Genomic DNA, 22,270 nt, shown 5'->3' on the forward strand with positions numbered 1-22,270 from the left:
GAAAGCATTGCTTTCTGTGCATGTGCTGCACACTATCAATGATTTTATATACTTCTTTCATTGCCCTCTTACTAAAAGGTCCTATACATTGTAACCTCCCCAGAATTACTCTGAATCTCATCCAGGTACAAACCTGACACTTTTGGTCATTTCACCAGGAACACATCACACACACACACACACACTATTTATATCCTAACTCCTAATCCTTCATGTCATAAAGTGCATTTAAACATTTTTACTAGGATCACAAGAAGAGATATAAATAGCTGCTGTCTTTCCTGCTAGAGTCTGGATATAACATTGATCTGCAGATTGATTTAAATGGCACTCTCAACGTAACGCAAATTCAACAACTCATTTATCACTGATGTAAGACCTTTCAAGGTTAACGACTTTGGCATGGATCACTCGAGTCTGGGCAAATACATTTCAAGCCCCGGAAAGGAATAGCAAGAATCAGAAAACTATAGTATCAGAGGATAACCCACTGATAACTTTTTCTCAACCAGTGTCCCAAAGTGAGATACCTTAAAAGTAAACCCCATGGTTTTATTTACATTTCATTGCTGATTGGTTTTTTACTGGGCACTGAGCCAAGGGGGTCGCCAGGAGGCTCTGACAGGGTCCTCGAGTCCTCCTTCCTTCTTCCCAAAGCCTAGTTAGCACTTTCCCAGCTTTGAGAATGAGATGGGAGGGCTTTAGGATCCTGCCAGAGCCTCACCCCTCCTTCCCAAAGCACTGTCTCTCTTAACCACCTTTGGGAAGGCTGTGGGGGAGGCATAAGTTTTTGGCCTAACGCAGGGCACTGTATTACCCAAGTCCACCACTGTTTAAATTAAACATGACATGAGATTCTCCACCTTGAACCTTGCTTGACTTTGGTGCGAGCCTGATACTGGCCTCATCTCAGGAAATACTTCACACCTTGGAAAAGTCAACACATGCAATCCAAGTTGCTAGCAAAATCTATTCAAACTCCTGAATGGATGCCTTCAAGCTAATGATGGTACAGGAGGCAGGCAAAGAGATGGCCACTCAGTTAACTGCTCACTGTCACAAGTCATTCACCCTTTTGTTAAGCAGAGCACATACAGAGCGAGAAACTAATGGGATGACCAAGTTTTAGCAATTTCTCACTAGGATGGTCAAGGTGAGAAAGGGGCAGGACACTGTTCATTTTAAATCCCCTCCCTTCCCTACTAGAAAGAATGTTATTTTTAAAACCCCAGATTCCCAGTAGGCGGTTGGCTCTGCTAATAGGCAGCTATGTCTTGTCTTCCAGCCCCAACAGGACAGAACTGACACAGTGCTCCCCTACTAGAAAGAATGTTATTTTTAAAACCCCAGATTCCCAGTAGGCGGTTGGCTCTGCTAATAGGCAGCTATGTCTTGTCTTCCAGCCCCAACAGGACAGAACTGACACAGTGCTCCCCAAGACTCAGCACACTTCTGCTTCACTTTAAGAACAGGTAAACTTTCCTTCCTCACCCCTTCCACTTCTAGTTAGGGTTTATGGCAAAATTGTCATGTCTACATTTCTGTAGGGAATCCATCACTCTTCAGATGTTGCAGGAGTTGCTGCCTGCTTAAATTGTAATTTTTACAATTGAAATAGTCACTTTTATTTCATGTAATTGTAGAATCATAGAATTGTAATGTTGGAAGGGTTTCTGAGGATCATTTAGTTCAGGGACCCCAAAGGACTCATTTATTGGCACGATGCAGTGCGGCTCCCCACTTCCGGGTCACAGGAGCACTGGAAATAGCTCGCGCGCATGCGCAAGCATCATTTCCGGCAGACTTCCGGGTCAGAGGAGGCCCGTTCGCATGCGCACAAGCTATTTCCGGTGCTCCTGCGACCTGGAAGTGCGGCGGAAATAGTGCATGTGCGCACGTATGGGCCCTCTGGCCCGCTGCACTATCGGTGCTGCAGGCACCGGCCTGAAGCGTGGTAAGTTTGGTGACCTCTGACTAGTTCAACTCGCTGCAATGCAGGAATATGCAGCTGTCCCATATTGGGATCAAACCTGCAACCTTGGTGTTATGAGCACCGTGCTCTAACCAACTGAGCCATCCAGGCTCAACCAAGCTTTCTTTATTCCTCTGTGTGAGAGCTTCTTGGGGACATAGGGTTAACAGTAAAACACACACTCATAAGCAAGTGTGCATTGTAACTTCAGCAAAAGATCCTAAAACTCTCAGCAGTGTGTATATAAACATACATGAGTGCTGGCTGTGCACATGAGAGTCCAGGCACACTCTTGTAACAAGATTATGGGCCGCAAATCAAGGGTTAGTTTCAGGTCGGCTGCTTCCCAAGAATGGCTCCTCTTCTTTGTGTGCAGGTAAGCCTACCTGATCCTACCTGGCCGATCCCCCTGGCACGCCCCCTTCGGCCGGATTGGTTGGCTGACTGAGTGGGCGTCGACCCCAGCCTCCAGCCTCAGGTAGGCAGTGCCAGCCTCCAAACTTCCAGGGCTGCCTCAGGGATCCCAGGGGGGGGCTGCACGCGACTGCACAAAATGCGCCTCCCCTTTATGTTGGGGAAGCGGTCATTCCTCCCTTTTTATTTCTTCATCTAAAGCTATTACACTACACTTCTATTCACTCTCCCGCTCCATTCTATCCTCTGAATAACCCTGAGAAGTTTGTTGGGTTGAGAATGAGGGACTGAGCCAAGGTCACATGGCCAGCTTTATGACTGAGTGGCTTTTCCTGTTGCATGTACAGTGAGGCAAACTATTAGTGCTTCTAGAGAGGGGTTTATTTAATATTGCAGGTGAGCATTCAGATACCTCAAATGCAGGCATCAGCAACCTCTGGCCCATGGGCCAGTTTATCTGGCCTACGGGCCGCCGGTGAACTGAGCCGCAGTGTGGCGCGGGGACTCACCGAGCAGCGCCAAAAATCGCTTCTGCGCAGCCGCGGACATGCGCAGAAGCGATTTCTGGTGCTGGCTGCCCATTTCCAAAATGTCCGCAGCGCCACCGGAAATGGCTTCTGCGCCTGTGTGGCCCATGTCCAGCCCACGGATGATAGTCCATGGGAATCCTCCGGCCCACGGGAAGAAAAGTTTGCCGACACCTGCTCAAATAGGTTAAAAGAAATAATCTTAAATACATATTCGATTTTCCTGTGAAGGATAAATCCAGATTAAATGGGGAAGTGGGAATATAAAATGCTGGCATTTTGATACTGACAAAACCACGTGGATGATAAAAAACCCAACCTTGCATGCTGCAGCAAGCATCTCAGCACAGGGTTTGCAAGCACACTATGTTGTTGTTGTTGTTGTTGTTGTTGTTGTTGTTGTTGTTGTTTAGTAGTTTAGTCGTGTCCGACTCTTCATGACCCCATGGACCATAGCACGCCAGGCACTCCTGTCTTGCACTGCCTCCCGCAGTTTGGTCAAACTCATGTTGGTAGCTTCGAGAACACTATCCAACCATCTCGTCCTCTGTCGCAGGGCCGGCCCTACGGCCAGGCTGGGTGGTGCAGGGCACCACGGCGCTGACCCGCTGGCCGGCCGGTCCGCCGCACAGCTGCGCCCATGGCAACCGCGCTGTGCCTGCCCGCCGCACAGCAGCACCTGTGGCAGCCGCAATGTGTGTTGCACCCGCCCGCCCACCGCGCTGGGAAACGGGGCGGGGGGGAGGGCGCCGGAGGGATGCGTCGCACCACGGCGCCAGGGGCGCTTAAGACGGCCCTGCTCTGTCGTCCCCTTCTCCTAGTGCCCTCCATCTTTCCCAACATCAGGGTCTTTTCCAGGGGGTCTTCTCTTCTCATGAGGTGGCCAAAGTATTGGAGCCTCAGCTTCAGGATCTGTCCTTCCGGTGTATACTCTGCGTGAAGCGTACTTTAAAGGGCCACTGAAAACTGGGATATATGATTTAGGTTAAGCAAGTTTCAATATCCAGTTTTCTCCAATATTATTCTTATCATATATATATTATTATCCAATAACTCCTCACCCACAATAATAAAACCACCAGACTTAACATGGACACTGGTACCAGAGCCTGCAATAAACCCAGATGCCAACTTTGCTGCCACATACACCAGGACAACACCATTACAGGCTGACAAGATGGGTCTGAACACCTAACGGGATACCTGACACCACTGCATTGGCTACCAGTTAGTTTCCAGGCCCAGTTCGAAGTGCTGGTTTTCAGCGGCAAAGCCTTTTGTGGCTCAGGACCTCAATACTTCAAGGCCTGCTTCTCCCCCCACACACACCAAGTGTCCAGGAAAAAAATGGGGCAGCCAGCTTTTTCGCACGAGATCATGGTGGCCATTGTCAGTGCTGTAATCTCACATGCTCTTGCCCCTCACACTTGCCCCCCAAAAGCCTTTTTTCCAGGGTCACAAACTTGTGTGGTGCCCCAAAACGCACCCCCCCAAAGAGCTCTTGGGAGGGTGAGATTGTGGCATGGGTCACGTGACTCACTTGGAAGTGCGTCCCAGAAGACACACACCTCAGTTTTTTATATGAAAAAGTTGGATGATATGACAAGAGCCAACCTGGACCCTGAATTCTTCATCATCCAGGGCCCTGTGTGTCCCCACTGAGGGAAGTGCAGAGGGAGGAGACACAAGTATGGGCCTTCTTGGTATGGAATGCTCTTCCCAGGGAGGCTTACCTGGAACCATAACCATCTATTTTTAGACACCAGGCAAAAACATTCTTATTCACCCAAATTTTAATTGTGTGCTTATTTTTAATGGGGTTGGGTTGCTTCTGCTCTTTTATATATATTAATGGTGCATTTTAGATTGTTTTTACGCTTGTTTTTAATATTCATTTTTGTAAGTTGCTTTGAGTTCAGCTTTCTAAAAAAAAGAGAGAGACTGGTGTTTATAATAAATAACAGAACTTTGCTATGGACTATGTACTTTGAGTCCTCCTATTTCAGCACCCTTTCCTATCCTCCTGCTCACTTTCTATATCCTACTTGCAAAGTCAAATATTAGGAAACTTAATGAAGAACTGGATGATCACAAGAAACCAATGGCCTGGCCTGTCACCCTGGGGCATGACTGTTTGTTTCCCAGCCAGTTACAGAGGAAGAAGGGGAACAAACTGTTGGGATATCACCATTGGGAGGTCCAGCCGGCAGCCTCCTCTTCTCCTCAGTCCCGGTGATTCCCATGGAACACGACTCAAGGTCTCAGTGACCTGAGCACGCAATCAGCAGAGCTCATCTCCAGCGTTAGCGTGGTGTGGCAGCAGCAGCAGCAGCAGCAGAAGGAATACTCAGAGAGAAGTCCTTGCATATTTACAAGCGTTTATTACAAAGCATCTAAAGCATCTCGGAAGATAGACCAAACGTGTCTGTCTCCATCCTCAAAGCGAAAGCAAGACTAACTAACAGCATCACAATTACAATAGTACAACCCACGGAAATATATATCATGTGATACATTCAACATCCTCTGCCAAGCCTGTTCCTGTTTAAGGTGGAACAGAATCTACTATGAAATCCTAACACAAACTTCCTGGAATCAGTCCTTTGCAGGAACTCTGGTTTAAGTCACTTTTGGGTTTAATTCATTTAATTTTTATGTAAGTGAATTAGAAAATGTGATTAAGGATTGCTGAATATTCACCATCAGGTTTGCCTAAACTCGCAAAAACATGAAACAGGGGAGAGATGGGAAGTTTATTAGAAGGAAGAGGAAATGGTAATATCTTCCATATTTATTGAGTTTGGGGGCTATGAGTCTCATGTGATTTACTTTTGAGCAAGTCATCTTAAATTTCAGTGGCACTTGCTCATGAGCAGATGGGTTATGATTTTGAAATCTCTGGATAAAGATCAGGAGAAATTAGCTTAGTTTAAGAGTGAGAAGAAACAGCTCCATTCAGTGGAAATTAAACCTTGCCTTGCAGGAGACCTCCAATGCACCCCGCCTCTCTATTTGGGATTAGTACAAATCTTTGTACAAAGTATTCTTTGCAGAAGAAACCTATGTAGCCACATCCTTTGCAGGCAGAAGAAACCTGTTGCCTATGCTTAATGCATAAATCACGTGTAAGCCTACAAAATGTGGTGGAAATATAAAGACGGGGAATGCAGCAGGAGTGGTCAGTGCGGTGGTTTGGGGTTCCAGAGGCATCCACCTGAAAGAGGCATCGCTGCCGCTTACTGAGACTGTGGGGGAGGGTGACCCTGGCAAGGTTGGGGCTGCATGGGTGCTCCTGCTGGTGTACCCTCAGAGCCCCAACCTTGCTGCTCATGGGTTGGAAACTTCAATTCCCTGCCCCACTGCGGGGATGGCTCCTGGAATGTACATTTCAGTTTTGGCCCTTGAATACTTTTTCTGCATATCTCCTAATTCTGCATTTTCAAGGGATGTAAGATCTGTGTGTCACAGCTTTATAAACGCTTCAACCTAAAGTTGGGTTATTGTTTTGTGATCTTTTATGTGAACCACCCTGAGACTTCTGGATATAGGGTGGTATATAAATTCAACAACAACAAGAAGCCAGATGTTATTGGACTCCAACTCCCATTAGCTTAAGCAGTCAAGAAAGATGGGTTTTAGGCACTACAGGATGAAAGTCATTCCCTCTGATCCCATAGTCCTGGTCCTTAAACTGTTGTTTATGATCACCTATTTACTAATTTCCCATTTCAAGACTGACGTCCTCTGGATGGTTTACCAAAAGGGGTAAAATATGCAAATGCAATGCATAAAACTCGGAGCCTGGCATAAACCTCTTCCAAAAACAACATATAAAGTGGACAACATAAAATGAACATATTGATATGAAATTATATACATAATATTATAAAATGAAAATATATTAATGCAAAGCTAATATATTATTGGGGCAGACAGGTAGCCGTGTTGGTCTGACGTAGTCGAAAGAAAATTAAAAAATTCCTTCCAGTAGCACCTTAGACACCAACTAAGTTTGTCATTGATTGGTATGAGCTTTCGTGTGCATGCACACTTCTTCAGATATATTATTGGGGATGACCATGGCTACTGAATGGTTGAGAAAAAGCACTTTGTACTTGGTCAGAGACCTGTGATGCCTGGCCAGCTTGCATACTGAGAGAGATAAAATTAAAACAACAGTTCCACCAAAGTAATGAAAGCAAATCTGGGGGGTAAGTATACACCTTTCCTAAAATTTGCTATTACAGAAACTGTTTCTTTTGCTGTGCAAATGGTGATCAACTTGGAAGGCATAAACCTAGCTTTAGGAAATGCTAAAAATTTATGGGTGGGGACCATAATTCCCCATGAAGGGGCTGGGTATCCACAAATTTTGATGCCAGGGCCATGCGTGTTGCATGGCACCCACAGCCCCAGGCACTCACAGTCGTGGGGCCAAGTTGGCACTCCTGGTGGGTACAAACCTCTAGGACAGATAGCCTGTTCTCTACATGCCTGCTGGGATCAGTGTCTCTGATTGAACAAAGTGGGACTTACTTCTGAGTAAACATGCCTACTCTGTACATTTCATAAATAGCATGATTTTATATGCTGAATTATACATGGTGTGTTTTCAGTTGTTAAAGCAGTAAAATACATTTAGGCTCAGTAAGAAAGTAAGTCAGGTGGCAGAAATATCAAAGTTATATGGTCATATTTTAATTCCAGACACAGGAAAATCACTATGAAAATCAAAGTGATTTAAGTTAACATTTTGACCCCAATATACTATTAACAAGATGATTTCTTCTGTCAGGCTGTGTACTTATCTTCTCTCTCTGCCGGTTTGCATGTCGACCCCCTGACTTTTTTTAAAGTTAAGCTTTGCCTAAAGCTTCTAGGTAACTTATTCTGTGTATCTCACCAAAATAAGCAATTGTAATGCATGAAGAAGTTGATCTTTCAAGGCAGCAAAGAATCCTAGAACTGTAGACCTAGATGTGACCACAAGGGTCATCTAGTGCAACCCCCTGTAATGAATAGTTGTTGTGATTCATCTTCACATTCATACCAGAATCATCCATGCCTTTGCTACCAACTGTACATTACTTATCTCACTAGGAATCTGTCATAAGAAACTTATTTGCCTCTGTCAACTTTCTTGTTCAAGAAAGTTGCCCAATTAATATATTTTTTTTAATATTTTGAAATGTGACCTATAGTGGCCTTCCTTTTCCTATTCAGAATTACCAATTTCATGTTTTTAGACCACCCTGTGCCATGTCTTTTTGTTTATGCAAAATTTGGGCATTGACAACAAGAGGTTAACATTTTTTAAATTATCTTTGTCCAGGCAGGTCCAAGGAGATGGAACATGGAAGTGGCCCCCAGCTTCTCTTCTGCTTTGCTCTCCTCTATGTTCTCTGCACTCAAGCACTCGCTTTACCTCCTCTGGGAACTATGAGGTAAGGGTTGCTCCAGCTAAGCCTCCAACGGGAGATGCAGATGTCACGGAACTGTAAGAAGAAAAACCAGCCCTCCAGTTTGAAATGCCCTAATGCTGCCTACCTTGCAAGGGCCAAGCTGAATGTGCTTAGGAAAATTTGCAAAATCATTTTACTTAGACTAGCCAAAAGGGAACCGAGCACTTTAAAAACAAACAAACTTAGATTTGGGCATAGCTTGACTGGATATTTCATGTATGCTTTTACGCCTTTTGTTACTGACTCTCACTGTTTCATGCTTAAGAGGCTAGAAATAGCTAACTAGTTCAATGAGAATGGACAGGAAGAAATGAGGACATATTTACTTGGCAGTAACTTTGATAGGTTAGTCCAAAATGTTCATCAAATTATTCAGTTCAGTGCCCTTGAAAAATCACTGAGATTCCTTGCATGCAATGGAAGTGCATCTGCAACCTTGCAGTACCTAGCCAAAGAGTGATAATACAATGGCTCTCTTTACCATTTGCTATATCTGCTTTACATACATTTCATCCTTTTATCACAGCCTTCCCCAACATAGAGCTTTCCAGATGATCTTGAACTACAGCTCCCATCCTCCCTGACCACTGGCCATGCTGGCTGGGGCTGATGTAGTCTGAAACATCTGGAAAGTCCCAGGTTAGGGAAGGCTGTTTTATCAGAATTTCAGCACTAGTTATTACTGTGTTGAAATTGCTGTTGTAAGCTTGGTGTGATCTAGGATCCATGCCTAGAGTGGCTGGGGAAACCCAACCATTGTCCAACCATTCTTTCTAAACATCTATTACAATTGTTTTATTGATTTGTAATTTGAGATTTTCACTCATTTGAGATTATCTATTGGCTATAGTTGTCAAATCAGCCCTGGGAAGCCAAATGTTTGGCCAATTCAGACACAATTCAGTGATGTTTGAAGGTTCCCCAAACTTGTCAGGTAAATTATCCAAAGAGACTGCTAGCTGGGGTTTGATTTTATGAACAACAGCATCAGCAGACTGAGGAGGCTTCTCATTTACATTTGTGTATCCGTACAAGGAAACATTCTTTTACTTACAGAAAGCCTTTGGGGGCTCTGTAAGATCCTCTGAAGAAATTGAGTTTCATTCTTAAATTGTATAAGATTGTTGGAGCTTGATAACAGGGTGGTCAGGTGAAATGGAGGACAGAGCTTTGACACTTTTAATAGTGTAGAAGAGGGAAATTTGGCAGGAACAGCTTATTATGCTAGCTTCATGTGCTAGAATTCCCTCCTCTACACAACTGTTAATGGTGTAGGAACATAGCTGTCAAGTTCTCCCCTTTTTAAAAGGGAAATTCCCTTATGCTTGCGAGAAAAAGGTTCACTTGACAGCTTTGTGTAGGAATCCTGTTCTTTTTACCTGGTCACCGTACTTAAACCATGGCATTTGACTTTTGCATAGTGTTCTAATTTCTCTTGTCCTGCTTCCATCATAATGCTTGAGGTTTATCAATATAACACCATGGGGACTGCCATGTGCATGCATTTATACAATCAGTTAAATTATAGACTGAAGCTGCAATGCTATAAACATGCACCTGGGAGCTGGTCCATAGGACTTACTTCTCAGCAGACATGAATAGGATTGCACTATAAAAATCTCCCTTTCACATTGAAACACCCTTAGGTCATTTGTTATGGTTGTGATCAACTGAAGTGAACTACTTTGAAGTCCCCTTGATTTGAATGGGAGGGTTTAGTGTACCAAAATCTCTCCTATTGGAAGGACCATGTTTTCTGTATTATCTTATCAGCACATAATGGAATCATTCTGCATGTGTAATTGTTCATTGTGAAGTTTGTACTGAAATAATTGAAAGAGTAGGGACATCTGCATGATATGGACACAGTTTTAAAATATCTGCAGTTGTGACTAATATTCTTCATTGTCATAATGAATGAGAACTAATGATTGCATTTATGAATGGCTTACTATAGGCATCTTATAGTAATAGTCAATCTTAACCTGGGAGGCGATTGTAAGAATTCTCTAGCATCTTCAAACATTGTTTTCTTTTCCTCTTCTCCATTAGATTAGGAAACAGAATGCCATTTGATGGGGCAAGTGAATCTGATCATTCTCAAGGTTCATTAAAATCTGAGGCTGACATTTTGCAAACTGCACTATCTGAGAATGACAAGTTCTATTATGATGTATACAGAGCTAAGGCATTTTTTAATTTAAAAAATCTATTAATCATTGCAAATCTGAATACTGAACTGCTTGTAATTTCACTGAAGCTTTCTGACCATTCCTCTCCCTCTTTCATGGTCTTTAAGCTATGTTTGCATTACTAGAATTATGTGTTTGGAACTGTAAGGATCCACATATCTTTAGCTGCAGTAACTATATGGTTGTCTGTACATTAGCTGTAAATATGAAACTATATACAATCTTGAGAATGTAGGTCACAGATTTTTACTGTAGGACTTTCAATTGCAGGAACAAAAGACATGCTGATGGACTCTTCACAAACGACTACAGCAAACTTTTGGGTCAAATTGCGGCAAGAAAGTATTTGGAATCGCTTATACATATAGGAAAAGTTGGGTTAGTAACTATTCCTCCTGTTTCCCAGATTCAGCTGGTTTCCCCTACATGCCTCTTAAATACGCGTATTCCACTATGTTTGAATTCAAACACTGATCATACGATCATCACGTGTTTGTATTTTGTTGGCATCTATCTTGGGAGACAATGGAGGAGTGCAACTTTGGGGGTGAAGCTGAACTGCTGGAGAGTTATAGTGCCTGCTGTGGCTATAGAGACCGATGTGGGAGAGACATGCTTTGTTGCATCTGGGGCAGATGAAGGCATCTGGCTGCTGCAGGTGCACCATGATGTTTCTTCTCTCTGTGCTCCTCCCAGTGCTCATTTCTCCGCTGTGGGTTGTGTCTTTTCAGGTTACGGACGCGCCGAACCTGGAAGTCCCGGAACGGGTTATTTCTGGGTTTGGCATGTCCATAACGTGCGCGCATGCACAGAAGCCCTAAATCGCGCTTTGCACAAAATGTAAGCGCCGCATTGCATCACGCGTGTGCGCAGATGCGACGCTTCAGGATGCGCCTTTTCATGTTGTGAACAGGCCTCCGGAACGGATCCCATTTGCAACAAGGGGTACCACTGTACAAGCTTATCCATAACTGGGACCAGGGGCATAGCAAGGGGGGAGCGGGCCGCTCCCAGCTCCCTGTTTTGAGGGGCAGCGCGAGCAGCAGTTTGGCGCCCCGCTATGTAGCGCACATGTTTGCAGCTCCAGGTGCCTGAGCAGCTTCCGAGGGTGCTGACTGGTACAAGCAGTATACCAAATATGGCTGTTTGAATATACAGCAGATGGCTGTGAAGAAATATTTGAACTCTGTTTTAACTGGGAAAAGAAGGTAGGAAGAAAGAGTGCACAAAAGACAAGTGGTTTTTTTTTAGAAGTCTCCAGGAGTGACGAGCTATTAACGCAATCTTCCTTTTAATATATAGAAAAGTACAAGCGATGGTTGTATCACAGCGGCTTTCTTCTGAGGGCAATTTATAACAAAAATAGCTTAAAAGAACAAAGATTGTGTACAGAAAGAAAGGGCATCACGATCCAGCCATATTTTTCCATGCTTTCTATAGAAGGCATGATTTAACTAAGAATGTGAGAACTAACCCGCTCGTTCTCAAGCAGCAATTACAGAATTAACTAAAATGTTCAGCATTACGCCTTGAAGTAAACTGATTTCTATAAAAGTGCTATACATTGTTTTGTAAAATAAAGCTAGACAGGTTGAATCATTTTAATAAAGGCTAATGATGCAATAAAATGCAACAAAGGAAAAAGTTTCTGAGATGAATTCTAAGAAGAAGGAAATTAAACTAAATCCAAGCTTCTGCTCTGCCACAGTCAGGAGGAGCTAAACCCAGCCAGCCTTCGGGATGAAACGGAATTGCTTGACCCTGCCTTCTCCGAAAACTATGATGATGATGTCACTGTAGATGACCTTGAGCTTCTGAATCACCTCCCATTGGTAAGTTTGAACATCTTCCCAACCAGAGCAGCCATCTTATGTTTATTATGTTCACATAGTTCATATGTGCTACCGGGGTTTTCCAGAAAATTGCTCTTAATGACATGACTCCCATATGACATTTCTGTGGGAATCACATCGCAGGAAGATAATTGCATGGATTAAATAACGATGATATCTGTGAAGTATTTCTAATGAAAATGAGTGGTTTGATAATGTTAATTCACCTGGCTCACTTGGGTTTTCTCAGATTGTGTGTGCTAAGGCATGAAACCCAATCTGACTTGTTTAATTAGGGTGAATAGTACTGTGTCTCTGAGGATAACTGCACTGGCATTTCTTTTAATGAAAACAAAAATAAGTCCACCCGCACCTTTCCTCACACCTTTCCTGACCTTCTGATTGGTGTAATCAACTAATCGCTTCTGAATCTGACCATCTAGTTAGTGGGTAAGCATAAAAAGATTCTTGGCCAGAAGTCTGGTTCATACTCATAGTAGTGACACTCACATTGTGGGTTGCTATCTACTAAGGCTGCAGTGCTAACACAAATTACCTGGGAGAAAGCCCCGTTGAATTCAAAGGAAGCTATTTCTGTGTAGACATGGGTAGGATTGCAGCCTAAGTGGGTCAAAAGAGGCACCGTGGGAAGGACGTTGACTTCTTCTCAGTGAGTACCGAAGATAATATGGGTGGGTGGCATGCAATCAGTGTCAAACATAAAATGATTTTTACACTTATTAGAGGTTGAATTTATTGCAGTGAAGTTTTTTTTCCTGAAGGTGTCCTGTGTAACATAACTTGAGAGAAATTATGTATTTATTTAAACCATGCATCCCCACTCATCAACAGGACTGGTCCATTTCAGGATACCACTAAGTGTGCTCAGTCTCACTAGACTGTACTTTGGGATTTTGCCCCCTTTGTTTTATTTGTTTAAAAGAAATAACCCCCACCCCTTAGTTCTTCTGCATAACTCCAAGCATCCTGCTACTTCTCTCTTGTTTCTACTTTGGCTCCAATCCTACTGGGCACTCAACCATCTCGGTTTGCTACTAGAGAAAATGATAAGATAAGATAATCATTCTTATTTTGCCATTGAGATGCTTAAAGACAAGTCCCTGTATCTTATTGCAGCTCCTATTTGGGCAGCTAAATGACATTATTGGCCATGCCATGAAGATGATTTGATTTACCACAACATTTTTCCAAGGAGGCCTGCATTTGTACAAGTTTATTGTTGTCTACTGGCTAACAGCCCAACAACATGAGCCACTATTGAACAACCAGGGATGGGAAAGCTGTCGCCCACCAGATGATGTCAGACTACAAGTTCTTCCATCCCTGACCATTGGTGCTGATGGGAGTTGGAATCAGCAACATCTGGAGGTGCCACAGGTTTCTCATCTCTTATACAAAGCCCACAGCATTGGAAGAGAGAGCCTTGTCTCTGGCTCCAGATCTTTCCTGAAAGCAAGTGCAACGATTAGTGATGCTGGCAGAGAATATGAGGCCCCTGGATTGAATAGTCCTGATAGAAATACTAGAAGTTTGGCCTTCTGTCCTTAACCAGGCAATGGACAAGCAACTTCAATATGTTGCTTTCCAAGACTTATCCCTTGCCCTTGCCCTGGCTTCACTTCCATCTCCAGATCATACAACTGACTCTGTAGGCCAGCAGTAAGGAACATTTAGCCCACCTGATGTTGCGGAACTACAAATCCCATCAGCCCCAGCAAGCATGGGCAATGCCCAGGGATGATGGGAGTTGTAGTTCAGCAACATCTAGAGCACCAAAGGCTGTCCACAGCTGCCACAGACTGTCAGTAGGAGAATATCCACCAATTAAGGTCCCGTTCCAGTTAGAGTCATGGCGCTGACAAGACAGAAGTCACATTTAAAAGGTTTTTATCCTCTACACTGACCTAAGTGGGTACAGTGCCTGTGTTTGCATATGGCTGCCACCTGAGCCACACCAGCCCCAAACATTTTGCTGCGTGAGCTGAAGGGCAAAACTGTGCTCCTGTTCCCACCCATTCCACCAGTTGACTCATACTTCAACAATGATGATGTGATAGTTTTTCTTTTCGCTATACCTGAGGGTGGCCTGCTAGCTTGAGGAGCATAGAGCACACACAGCTCTGTTCTTCAAGAGAAGGGAATGCCCTGAGGGCTCAGCATAAGTGTCACCAAGTGGGAAACTGTTACATCAATTGTATGCCATCAGAAGCATTGCAATAGCAATCATGGTTCATTTGATTTCTTTACTTATAGTGCAATCCTATACATCTACTCAAGGGACCCAGGTGGCGCTGTGGTTAAACCACTGAGCCTAGGGCTTGCTGATCAGAAGGTTGGCGGTTCGAATCCCTGTGACGGGGTGAGCTCCTGTTGCTTGGTCCCAGCTCCTGCCAACCTAGCAGTTCGAAAGCATGTCAAAATGCAAGTAGATAAATAGGAACCGCTACAGTGGGAAGGTAAACGGTGTTTCCATGTGCTGCTCTGGTTTGCCAGAAGCGGCTTTGTCATGCTGGCCACATGACCTGGAAGCTATACGCCGGCTCCCTCGGCCAATAATGCGAGATGAGCGCGCAACCCCAGAGTCGGTCACGACTGGACCTAATGGTCAGGGGTCCCTTTACCTTTACCTTTATACATCTACTCAGAAGTAAGTCCCAAAGAATTCAATGGGACTTACTCCCAGGTAAGTAGGCAAAAGACTGAGTGGGTCAATCAGACCCATTTCTAGCATATGCATTGATAACTTTTTTTAAAAAAATTCAGGATTACTGTACAATCTTTTAATAAGTGTTACCATAATTTTCTAAATCAATGTTTCTAAAGTACTACGTGTTATTTTTCTCTCTCCCTAGCATATCTGAAGACAACTCCGTAAAAAGAAAAACCCTGCAAAAAAATCCTAAAGATGAGATCAAACTATTTTTTTGAGTTTCTCATAGTATTTCAAAGAGATGATTTCCGTATTTAAACCAAAACAGATATATTGTGAAGTGAAAATTGTTTATGTTTACCATACATATACAATTTATTCATTTTTTAAAAGACATTTTATTAGATTTTCCAATTAAACACATTTAAACAATAACATAACAAACAAAACAAGCAACAACAAACACAACATAAACATACTAAACACAAAAAATTTCTTCTAGACATCTTATCAATTATTACATTTTTCTTTGCTCTGCCGAGCTTTGACTTCCCTCCCTCCCCCCAATCAGGTTTTTTGTCCATTCCTGTCTTGCAGTTTCTTTATTCCTTCTATTTAAAGTCAATTCGTAGGATTTATTTCAGTCCTGCAAGTGTCTTTAAACTTCTACAGTTCTTTTCCACATAGTCCACAAATTTACTCCAGTCCTTTTGGAACTTTGACTCTCCCTGGTTTTGGAACTTGCTAGTCAGTCTTGCTGATTCCGCATAGTCCATCATTTTTGTCTGCCACTCTTCAATCGTCAGTAACTCCTGGGTTTTCCATTTTTGGGCTAACAAAGTCCTAGCCGCAGTTGTCGCATACATGAATAATACTTGATCTTCTTTCACTACCTCCTGTCCAATAAGTCCTAATAAAAAAGCTTCCGGTTTTTTTTGGGAAAGGTATATTTAAAAATCTTTTTCAATTCGTTATATATCATTTCCCAAAATCTTTTAATTTTTTTGCACGTCCACCACATATGATAAAATCCACCATCCTTCTCTTTACATATCCAGCATGTTTTACTACTCATCCTATACATCTTAGCTAATTATACTGGTGTTAAATACCATCTGTACATCATCTTCAAAACATTCTCTTTCAGGGCAGTACATGCAGTAAATTTCAATGTTTGATTCCACAATTTCAACCACGCATCATATTCAATATTATGCCCAAAATCTTTTGCCCATTTTATCATCACATCTTTTGTCAATTCATCCTTCGTATACCATTCTAACAACAAATCATACATTTTTGACAATTTTGTTCTGCCTTCCAACAGTTCTATTTGAAATTTGGACCTTTTATCTTCAAAACCTACTTTTTTATCATTTGTAAACACATCATTTACTTGGTGATATTGCAACCATCTAGTCAGAGATTCTTTAATTTCCTCATAAGGTTTCAACTTCCATCCCCTTTCTGATTTCCTCAGTATTTCCTCGTAAGTGGCCCTCCTCCCTTCCATTTTTATCTTTTTAACTGTCAACACCTCCACTGGTGAGATCCACCATGGGGTCTTAGTTTCTAACAGCGATTTATTTATTTCCCACACCTCATATAAAGACCTCCTTATCACATGATTTGTAAATCCTTTATGAACTCTTTTTTTTATCATACCAAAGATATGCATGCCAACCAAATCTGTTGTCATATCCTTCCAAATCTCATAAATCTGTATTTCCCGATGTTATCCATTCTCTTAACCAACAGAGACAGGATGCCTCATAGTATATCCTCAAGTCCGGCATGGAGAATCCACCTCTTTCTTTTCTATCCACCAGGATATTCTTGGTTTCTTCCCCTGCCGGACAAATCTCTGCAAAACTTTTTGCCATTCTCTGAATTGTCCTGTTCCCTTTATTATAGGAATCGTTTGAAATAAAAATAACATTTTGGGTAATACATTCATCTTAATTGCTGCTATTCTTCCAAGGAATGACAACTTCATTCTGTTCCATGTTTCTAAATCCTTCTTTATCTCCTTCCACACTGGTTCATAATTGTCATTAAATAGGTTAATATTTTTTGCTGTCATCCATATTCCCAGGTATTGTACTTTTTTTGCCACTACGATACCATATTTCTGTTGTAATTCTTCTTTTTCCTCCATCTTCATATTCTTAATCACCATTTTCGTTTTTTGTTTATTTAGCTGAAATCCAGCCAATTGTCCAAATTTTTCTATCTCTTCTATAACTTCTGCAACACTTTCATTGGGATTTTCCAAAGTTAAAACTAGAAACTAGATCATCCGCAAAGGCCTTCAATTTAAACTTTCTTGCACCTACTTTAATTCCATACATATACAATTTATATATACCATTCAATATACCATTGTATATGTAGGACTGGAGACACTTTACTATTTCCCCCCAAAATGAATGTAACCGATGAAATATGCAGACAATAAAGACATTTTATTATCACTGAAAATATCATTGGTTTGTGTCACAGGTGTGATAGCGGCTACTCTCAAAATGTTGTGTTTTAGCTTTGTATAAAGAAAAGTGAATACCTTTCTGAAGATTTGCTGAATATTCTATAGAGCACCACTAATAAAATGCAAAGACCAAACTAGACACAATGTTGGAAAAGTGAAAACACATCTCCAGACCATACATCCTTTCCCCTCTTCATTTTTCTGATAAAAGCAGCTGCGGACGTGTGGGTAACATTTGGTTCAGAGCCATGGGAGAAGGGAGGTTTACCCCTTTCCCACTGTGCTGATCCCTTGATGTGAATCGTCCTTTCAAAGCAAGTTTTCCACTCCTGCCTAACAGCAACTCTGTCAAGGGCAACAGCACAGGGGAAAAGGCTCCAACCTCTCTCCCATGGCTGCGGTTTTTGGAATGGTAGTGTTAAAGGTGCAAGAGGTAAGAACCTAAGAAGAATTCTGCTGGATCAGGCCAAAGGCCCACCTACTACAACACTGTTGTCACAGTCAACAACCAGATGCCCATGGGAACTCCTCTCATATGAAGCAGGCAATTAGTCTGATACGTTTACACATCTCCAGAGTCCAAATAGAAATATTATTTCAAGCTGAGCTAGCAGAGTATATGCTATGCTTGCAAAAGGTCTGAGGTTCCTGGTGAGGTAATGGCCTATGTATGGTTCATTAAGGTAACAAAGGAAGCAGGGGTGTAGCCAGGATCAAAACTAGGGGGGGCAAGCCATGGTCATTCAGGGGTGGGGCCAAGGAATGGGAGGGGAGGGGCCACAAAGTGGGAATGTGGGTGGGGCTACAGGGCCAGCGGGCCCGACGACATCGTGGCTTCTGGGGCTGGCAGCGTCGGCGGCTACCCTGCTTGGCTGGAGAGGACGAGAGGGTCGGGCATGCGAGAGGGGGTGGCAAGGCGGGCGAGGGCGAGGCGAGGCACGGCCGCAGTCATGACGGTTCCGAGACGTTGCTGCATATCAGCATAATATTTCAACCATGTCGTGGGTTCAAGCCCCACCTTAGGAAAAAATTCCTGCATTGCAGGGGGTTGGACTAGATGACCCTTGTGGTCTCTTCCAACTACAATTCTATGCTTCTATTGATATATTACCATAGCATATGCATCATTCTGCTTTCTTGAATTGTCCTACTCCTAGGCATAGCAGCCAACTCCTAGGGGCCTAGGGGCCTCTCCCCCCCCCCAATTACTGGTAAATACAGTATTTGAAAGAGTCACCCCCCGTGTTGATGGGCTTTCTATGTGGGGCTTATCTGCCCCCCCCCAGTATTTTATTAAGGATGGAAGAGGGAGGGAAGGAAGGAAGGAAGAAATAGAGGGATAACTCATATTTGTGGGTGCCTCTGGGTGACGCTGTGATGCTGGAACTCTGCAGCAAGAGGAAGATACCGGTACACCTGTACAGGAGGAGCCTTGTAAGCAGCTTTCTCTCTGCTTGATTTACAGCAGGCACGTCCAACAGGTAGATTGTGATCTACCAGTAGATCACTGGATGTCTGTGGTAGATCACTGCTAGATCACTGGCACCCCTAAAAAAGCTCACCCAAAATGTTCCTCCTCCCTAAAAAAAGCTGAACTATGACCTAAAGCCCTAAACAAAAATGGGCCTCCCTCCCTCCTAAAAGAAGCTCAACAAGTTTGACCTAAACCCCACAAAACAGGGCTTCCCTTCCTTAAAAAAAACTCAACAGCTTTGATCTGAACCCCCCAAAAGGGGGTAGATCACTCCCAGTTTTTAACTCTGTGAGTAGATCAGAGTTTCTTGGGAGGTGGCCACCCCTGATTTACAGTATGCAGATGCAGGAGGAGGGGCAGACTGGAACACCACTGCTTTTTATAAACATAACTGTGTCTATCAAAGCTACAGCCCCCCCTTTTCTTATTCACTTCCTTTTAGCCTTGCAGAGCCACCTTAGTCAAATTGAATTGCCAATAGAAATCTTAATGCGATCCCTGAATGCTCATTAACAACCCCCACTGAAGAACAATAGGGTGAAGTGGTGAGCTATCACATCTTGCCTGGGGATATCTGCTCCATTGTCTTAACTGCTTAACTACCAGTAGCCACTTTGCTTTATTTATTTAATGTGTTTTTGTTATAGCTGTGTTCCCCCCCCCCTCAGCAAGCGGAGATTGAGCTGCTCTTGCTAAAGCAAAGCCCATTCCACTTCAGTTTTTGGAGGGGAAAAGTGCTGGTTATGGCCTGTAAAATACATTAATTTTTTTGCTTCGGGGGGGGGGGGCAGCCTACGCCCATGAAAGGAAGTGGTTCTGTGCCAGACAGAAAATAGGTGGGCCCTCTTCTCTCAACTGTCTGTTAGTTAGAAAGACAAAGGCCAGAGTTGAGAGTTTGTGTTATGCCAGAAGCTGGAAGCAAGCTGGGAAGCCAGAAAGACAGAGCCATGCATGATTTCTGCTGGAATTCAAGGCTGTGGGGTGCTAATGCTATGAACCCCTCCATTGTAGACTCAGTTTGTATATACGTGTAAATAAACCTTATATCATAAAGACTCCACAGTCTCCACTATATCTCATTCCAAAGGAAACACAGACCCAGGGTAAGCACCTAGAACACACAGCTCAGAAATTGGGTGGCGTGACAAAATATTTATATTAATCTATCCACTAATATATGGAACAAGGCATATGTGTATCCAATTGTATGGATATTGTTCTACTTTGCATTTTTTAAAATATTGTTAGTGACCTGGCTGTTTTAAATCTGAGGATTTTTTATTTCACAATGTTTTTTTATGCTCTTTCAGTTTAGTTACTTTATTTTATTGTTGATTTTTCTTTTCGTGTTGTGAGCCACTTCAAAAGTTAACCTGGCAAAGGAGACTAGTGTACAGAAGCAGGTTTTTGCATGCAGATTCTGCATCCCTTATTTGGTTAGGAATTTCACATCTAGCAGCTGCCTCTGAATGTAATACTTTCCTAGACCAAGAGTAGCTGCAAAGTGTTGAATGTTTGACTTTTGTTGACAAGAGCTGGTTGTCAGCTTTGTCAGCACCTGGGGACTATTGAAATGTTCTTTACACAGTTTTGCCTTGAAGAGTATTTTGTTATTTGCTATATTAAACTAGCTAGTATATGCAACTTTAGAAGACATAGAAAGTGTGTTATATAACAGATGGTTAATTAAACATTTTATAAGGATGATCAGTTAAATATAGTGTCTAGAGTAAAGATAAAAGGTGAAGACACGCCCCCACACACAAACATGGGATAAAATAGTTAATATCTAGCAATGCCAAGTATAGGTTTTTGATGATCAAGTGGTTTACATACATAATGATAAATAATAAACTAGTGAGTCAGTTTAATTTACCATGTTTAAACCTTACCTTGTATTTAGAAATAACAAAAGATGAAATTGCTTGAAGTGGCTTCTAGCGATATGAAGAAAAATGGATAGCGGGAGCAGAGAAAGGCAAATAAATAAATATAGAAAAAAGAAAGAAAGAAGAGAGAGGTACATTGAAAAATGTATGCACATTATTTTTCAATGCACAGGAAGTTGCTAAATCTTCAGGTCCAGACCTTATGGAAGAGAGAAGACTTTGAGTCTTGGCTCCTTGTTGATCAAATATTATAACTTTTCTCTGCAGTTCTCAACTGTAGATACTGGGTATATTTCTTGGTAGCCATGAAGCAGATGTGAGGTGGGCACAAAGTTCTAGGGATAAATAGGCTCCTGAGACATGAGATGCCTTCCCTTCTAGGCAAGATAAGGGTAGACTGAATGTCCCTAGTAGTGAACCCTCACTATACAGTGGTGCCTCGCTTAACGAATGCCCTGCTTAACGAAATTTCCGCTTAACGAAAGGATTTTTCGAGCAGAGGTTGCCTCGCTAGACCAATGCGTTTTACAAAAAATTCGTCTAGCGAATCGCGGTTTCCCATAGGAATGCATTGAAATTCAATTAATGCGTTCCTATGGGCAAAAAAAAATTCAAAAAAAATTCAATGCATTCCTATGGGATTCGCTAGATGAATTTTTCGCTATAAGAAAAGACCCGTGGAACGAATTAATTTCGTCTAGCGAGGCACCACTGTATTTGGATTGACACTAAATTGGTGTGTGTGGTTGCACCTTTGCTAACCTCCTCATCCTAACACAATTTTGGAAGTAGAGAGAGCACTGTTTATTTCTTATGCTTTATGGCACATGTGAATACCAATTATAAACAATTTTACAGGCAGAAATGGTTAAGTACCAATCAGCACGACTCTTTGAGACTTCACATGACTAGTCATACCAACTAACAGAAAATCTCTGAATATATTTTACTGTATCTCCTAGTGTAATTGCATGAAAGAAACAAAAGAAACCTTGGTTCTCTGTGAAAACTGATGAACTGCTAGCCAATGAAAACAGAACTAAAATATCACACAAAGTAGTATGAAAACGTTAGATTAAAAGAATTAAGTAGCATCTGTGGGACAAAACAGTACAACAGAGGCACATAAAGTCATACAGTCACCGTCACAAGTGATTTTTGTAATCACTTCGTGATAAGATTCATGTGACGAGTGATCTAGTGAATAAGTCTATCATGCTACCATCACTTCATGTGAGTATCCACCTTAATAACTGGCCTTGTAGCAGGAGATCCAGCAAATTACTTGACTGCTACAAACACTTATTTCTGGGTTAGTAATGAATAATTATTTGGCTCCTTTCTGCTTT

General features: G+C 42.5%; 1 protein-coding gene and 1 long non-coding RNA gene across 4 annotated transcripts in view; one reads left to right on the top strand and one right to left on the bottom strand.

Annotated features, from left to right (window-relative positions):
- Positions 1-22,270, bottom strand: part of LOC132591902 (uncharacterized) — a 48,725-nt gene that overhangs the window by 18,216 nt on the left and 8,239 nt on the right. The gene's annotated exons all lie outside the window — the stretch shown is intronic.
- On the top strand, positions 8,252-13,590 carry LOC132591939 (VIP peptides-like). Its single transcript, XM_088665449.1, has 6 exons — positions 8,252-8,357; positions 10,428-10,563; positions 10,803-11,010; positions 11,667-11,775; positions 12,276-12,399; positions 13,537-13,590. Exons 1-6 carry the CDS (start codon positions 8,260-8,262, stop codon positions 13,588-13,590), a joined length of 729 nt encoding a protein of 242 aa, XP_088521575.1. The 5' UTR covers positions 8,252-8,259.

Source organism: Zootoca vivipara, chromosome 3, assembly GCF_965207765.1.
Source record: "Zootoca vivipara chromosome 3, rZooViv2.hap1.1, whole genome shotgun sequence".
Classification (NCBI taxonomy): domain Eukaryota; kingdom Metazoa; phylum Chordata; class Lepidosauria; order Squamata; family Lacertidae; genus Zootoca; species Zootoca vivipara.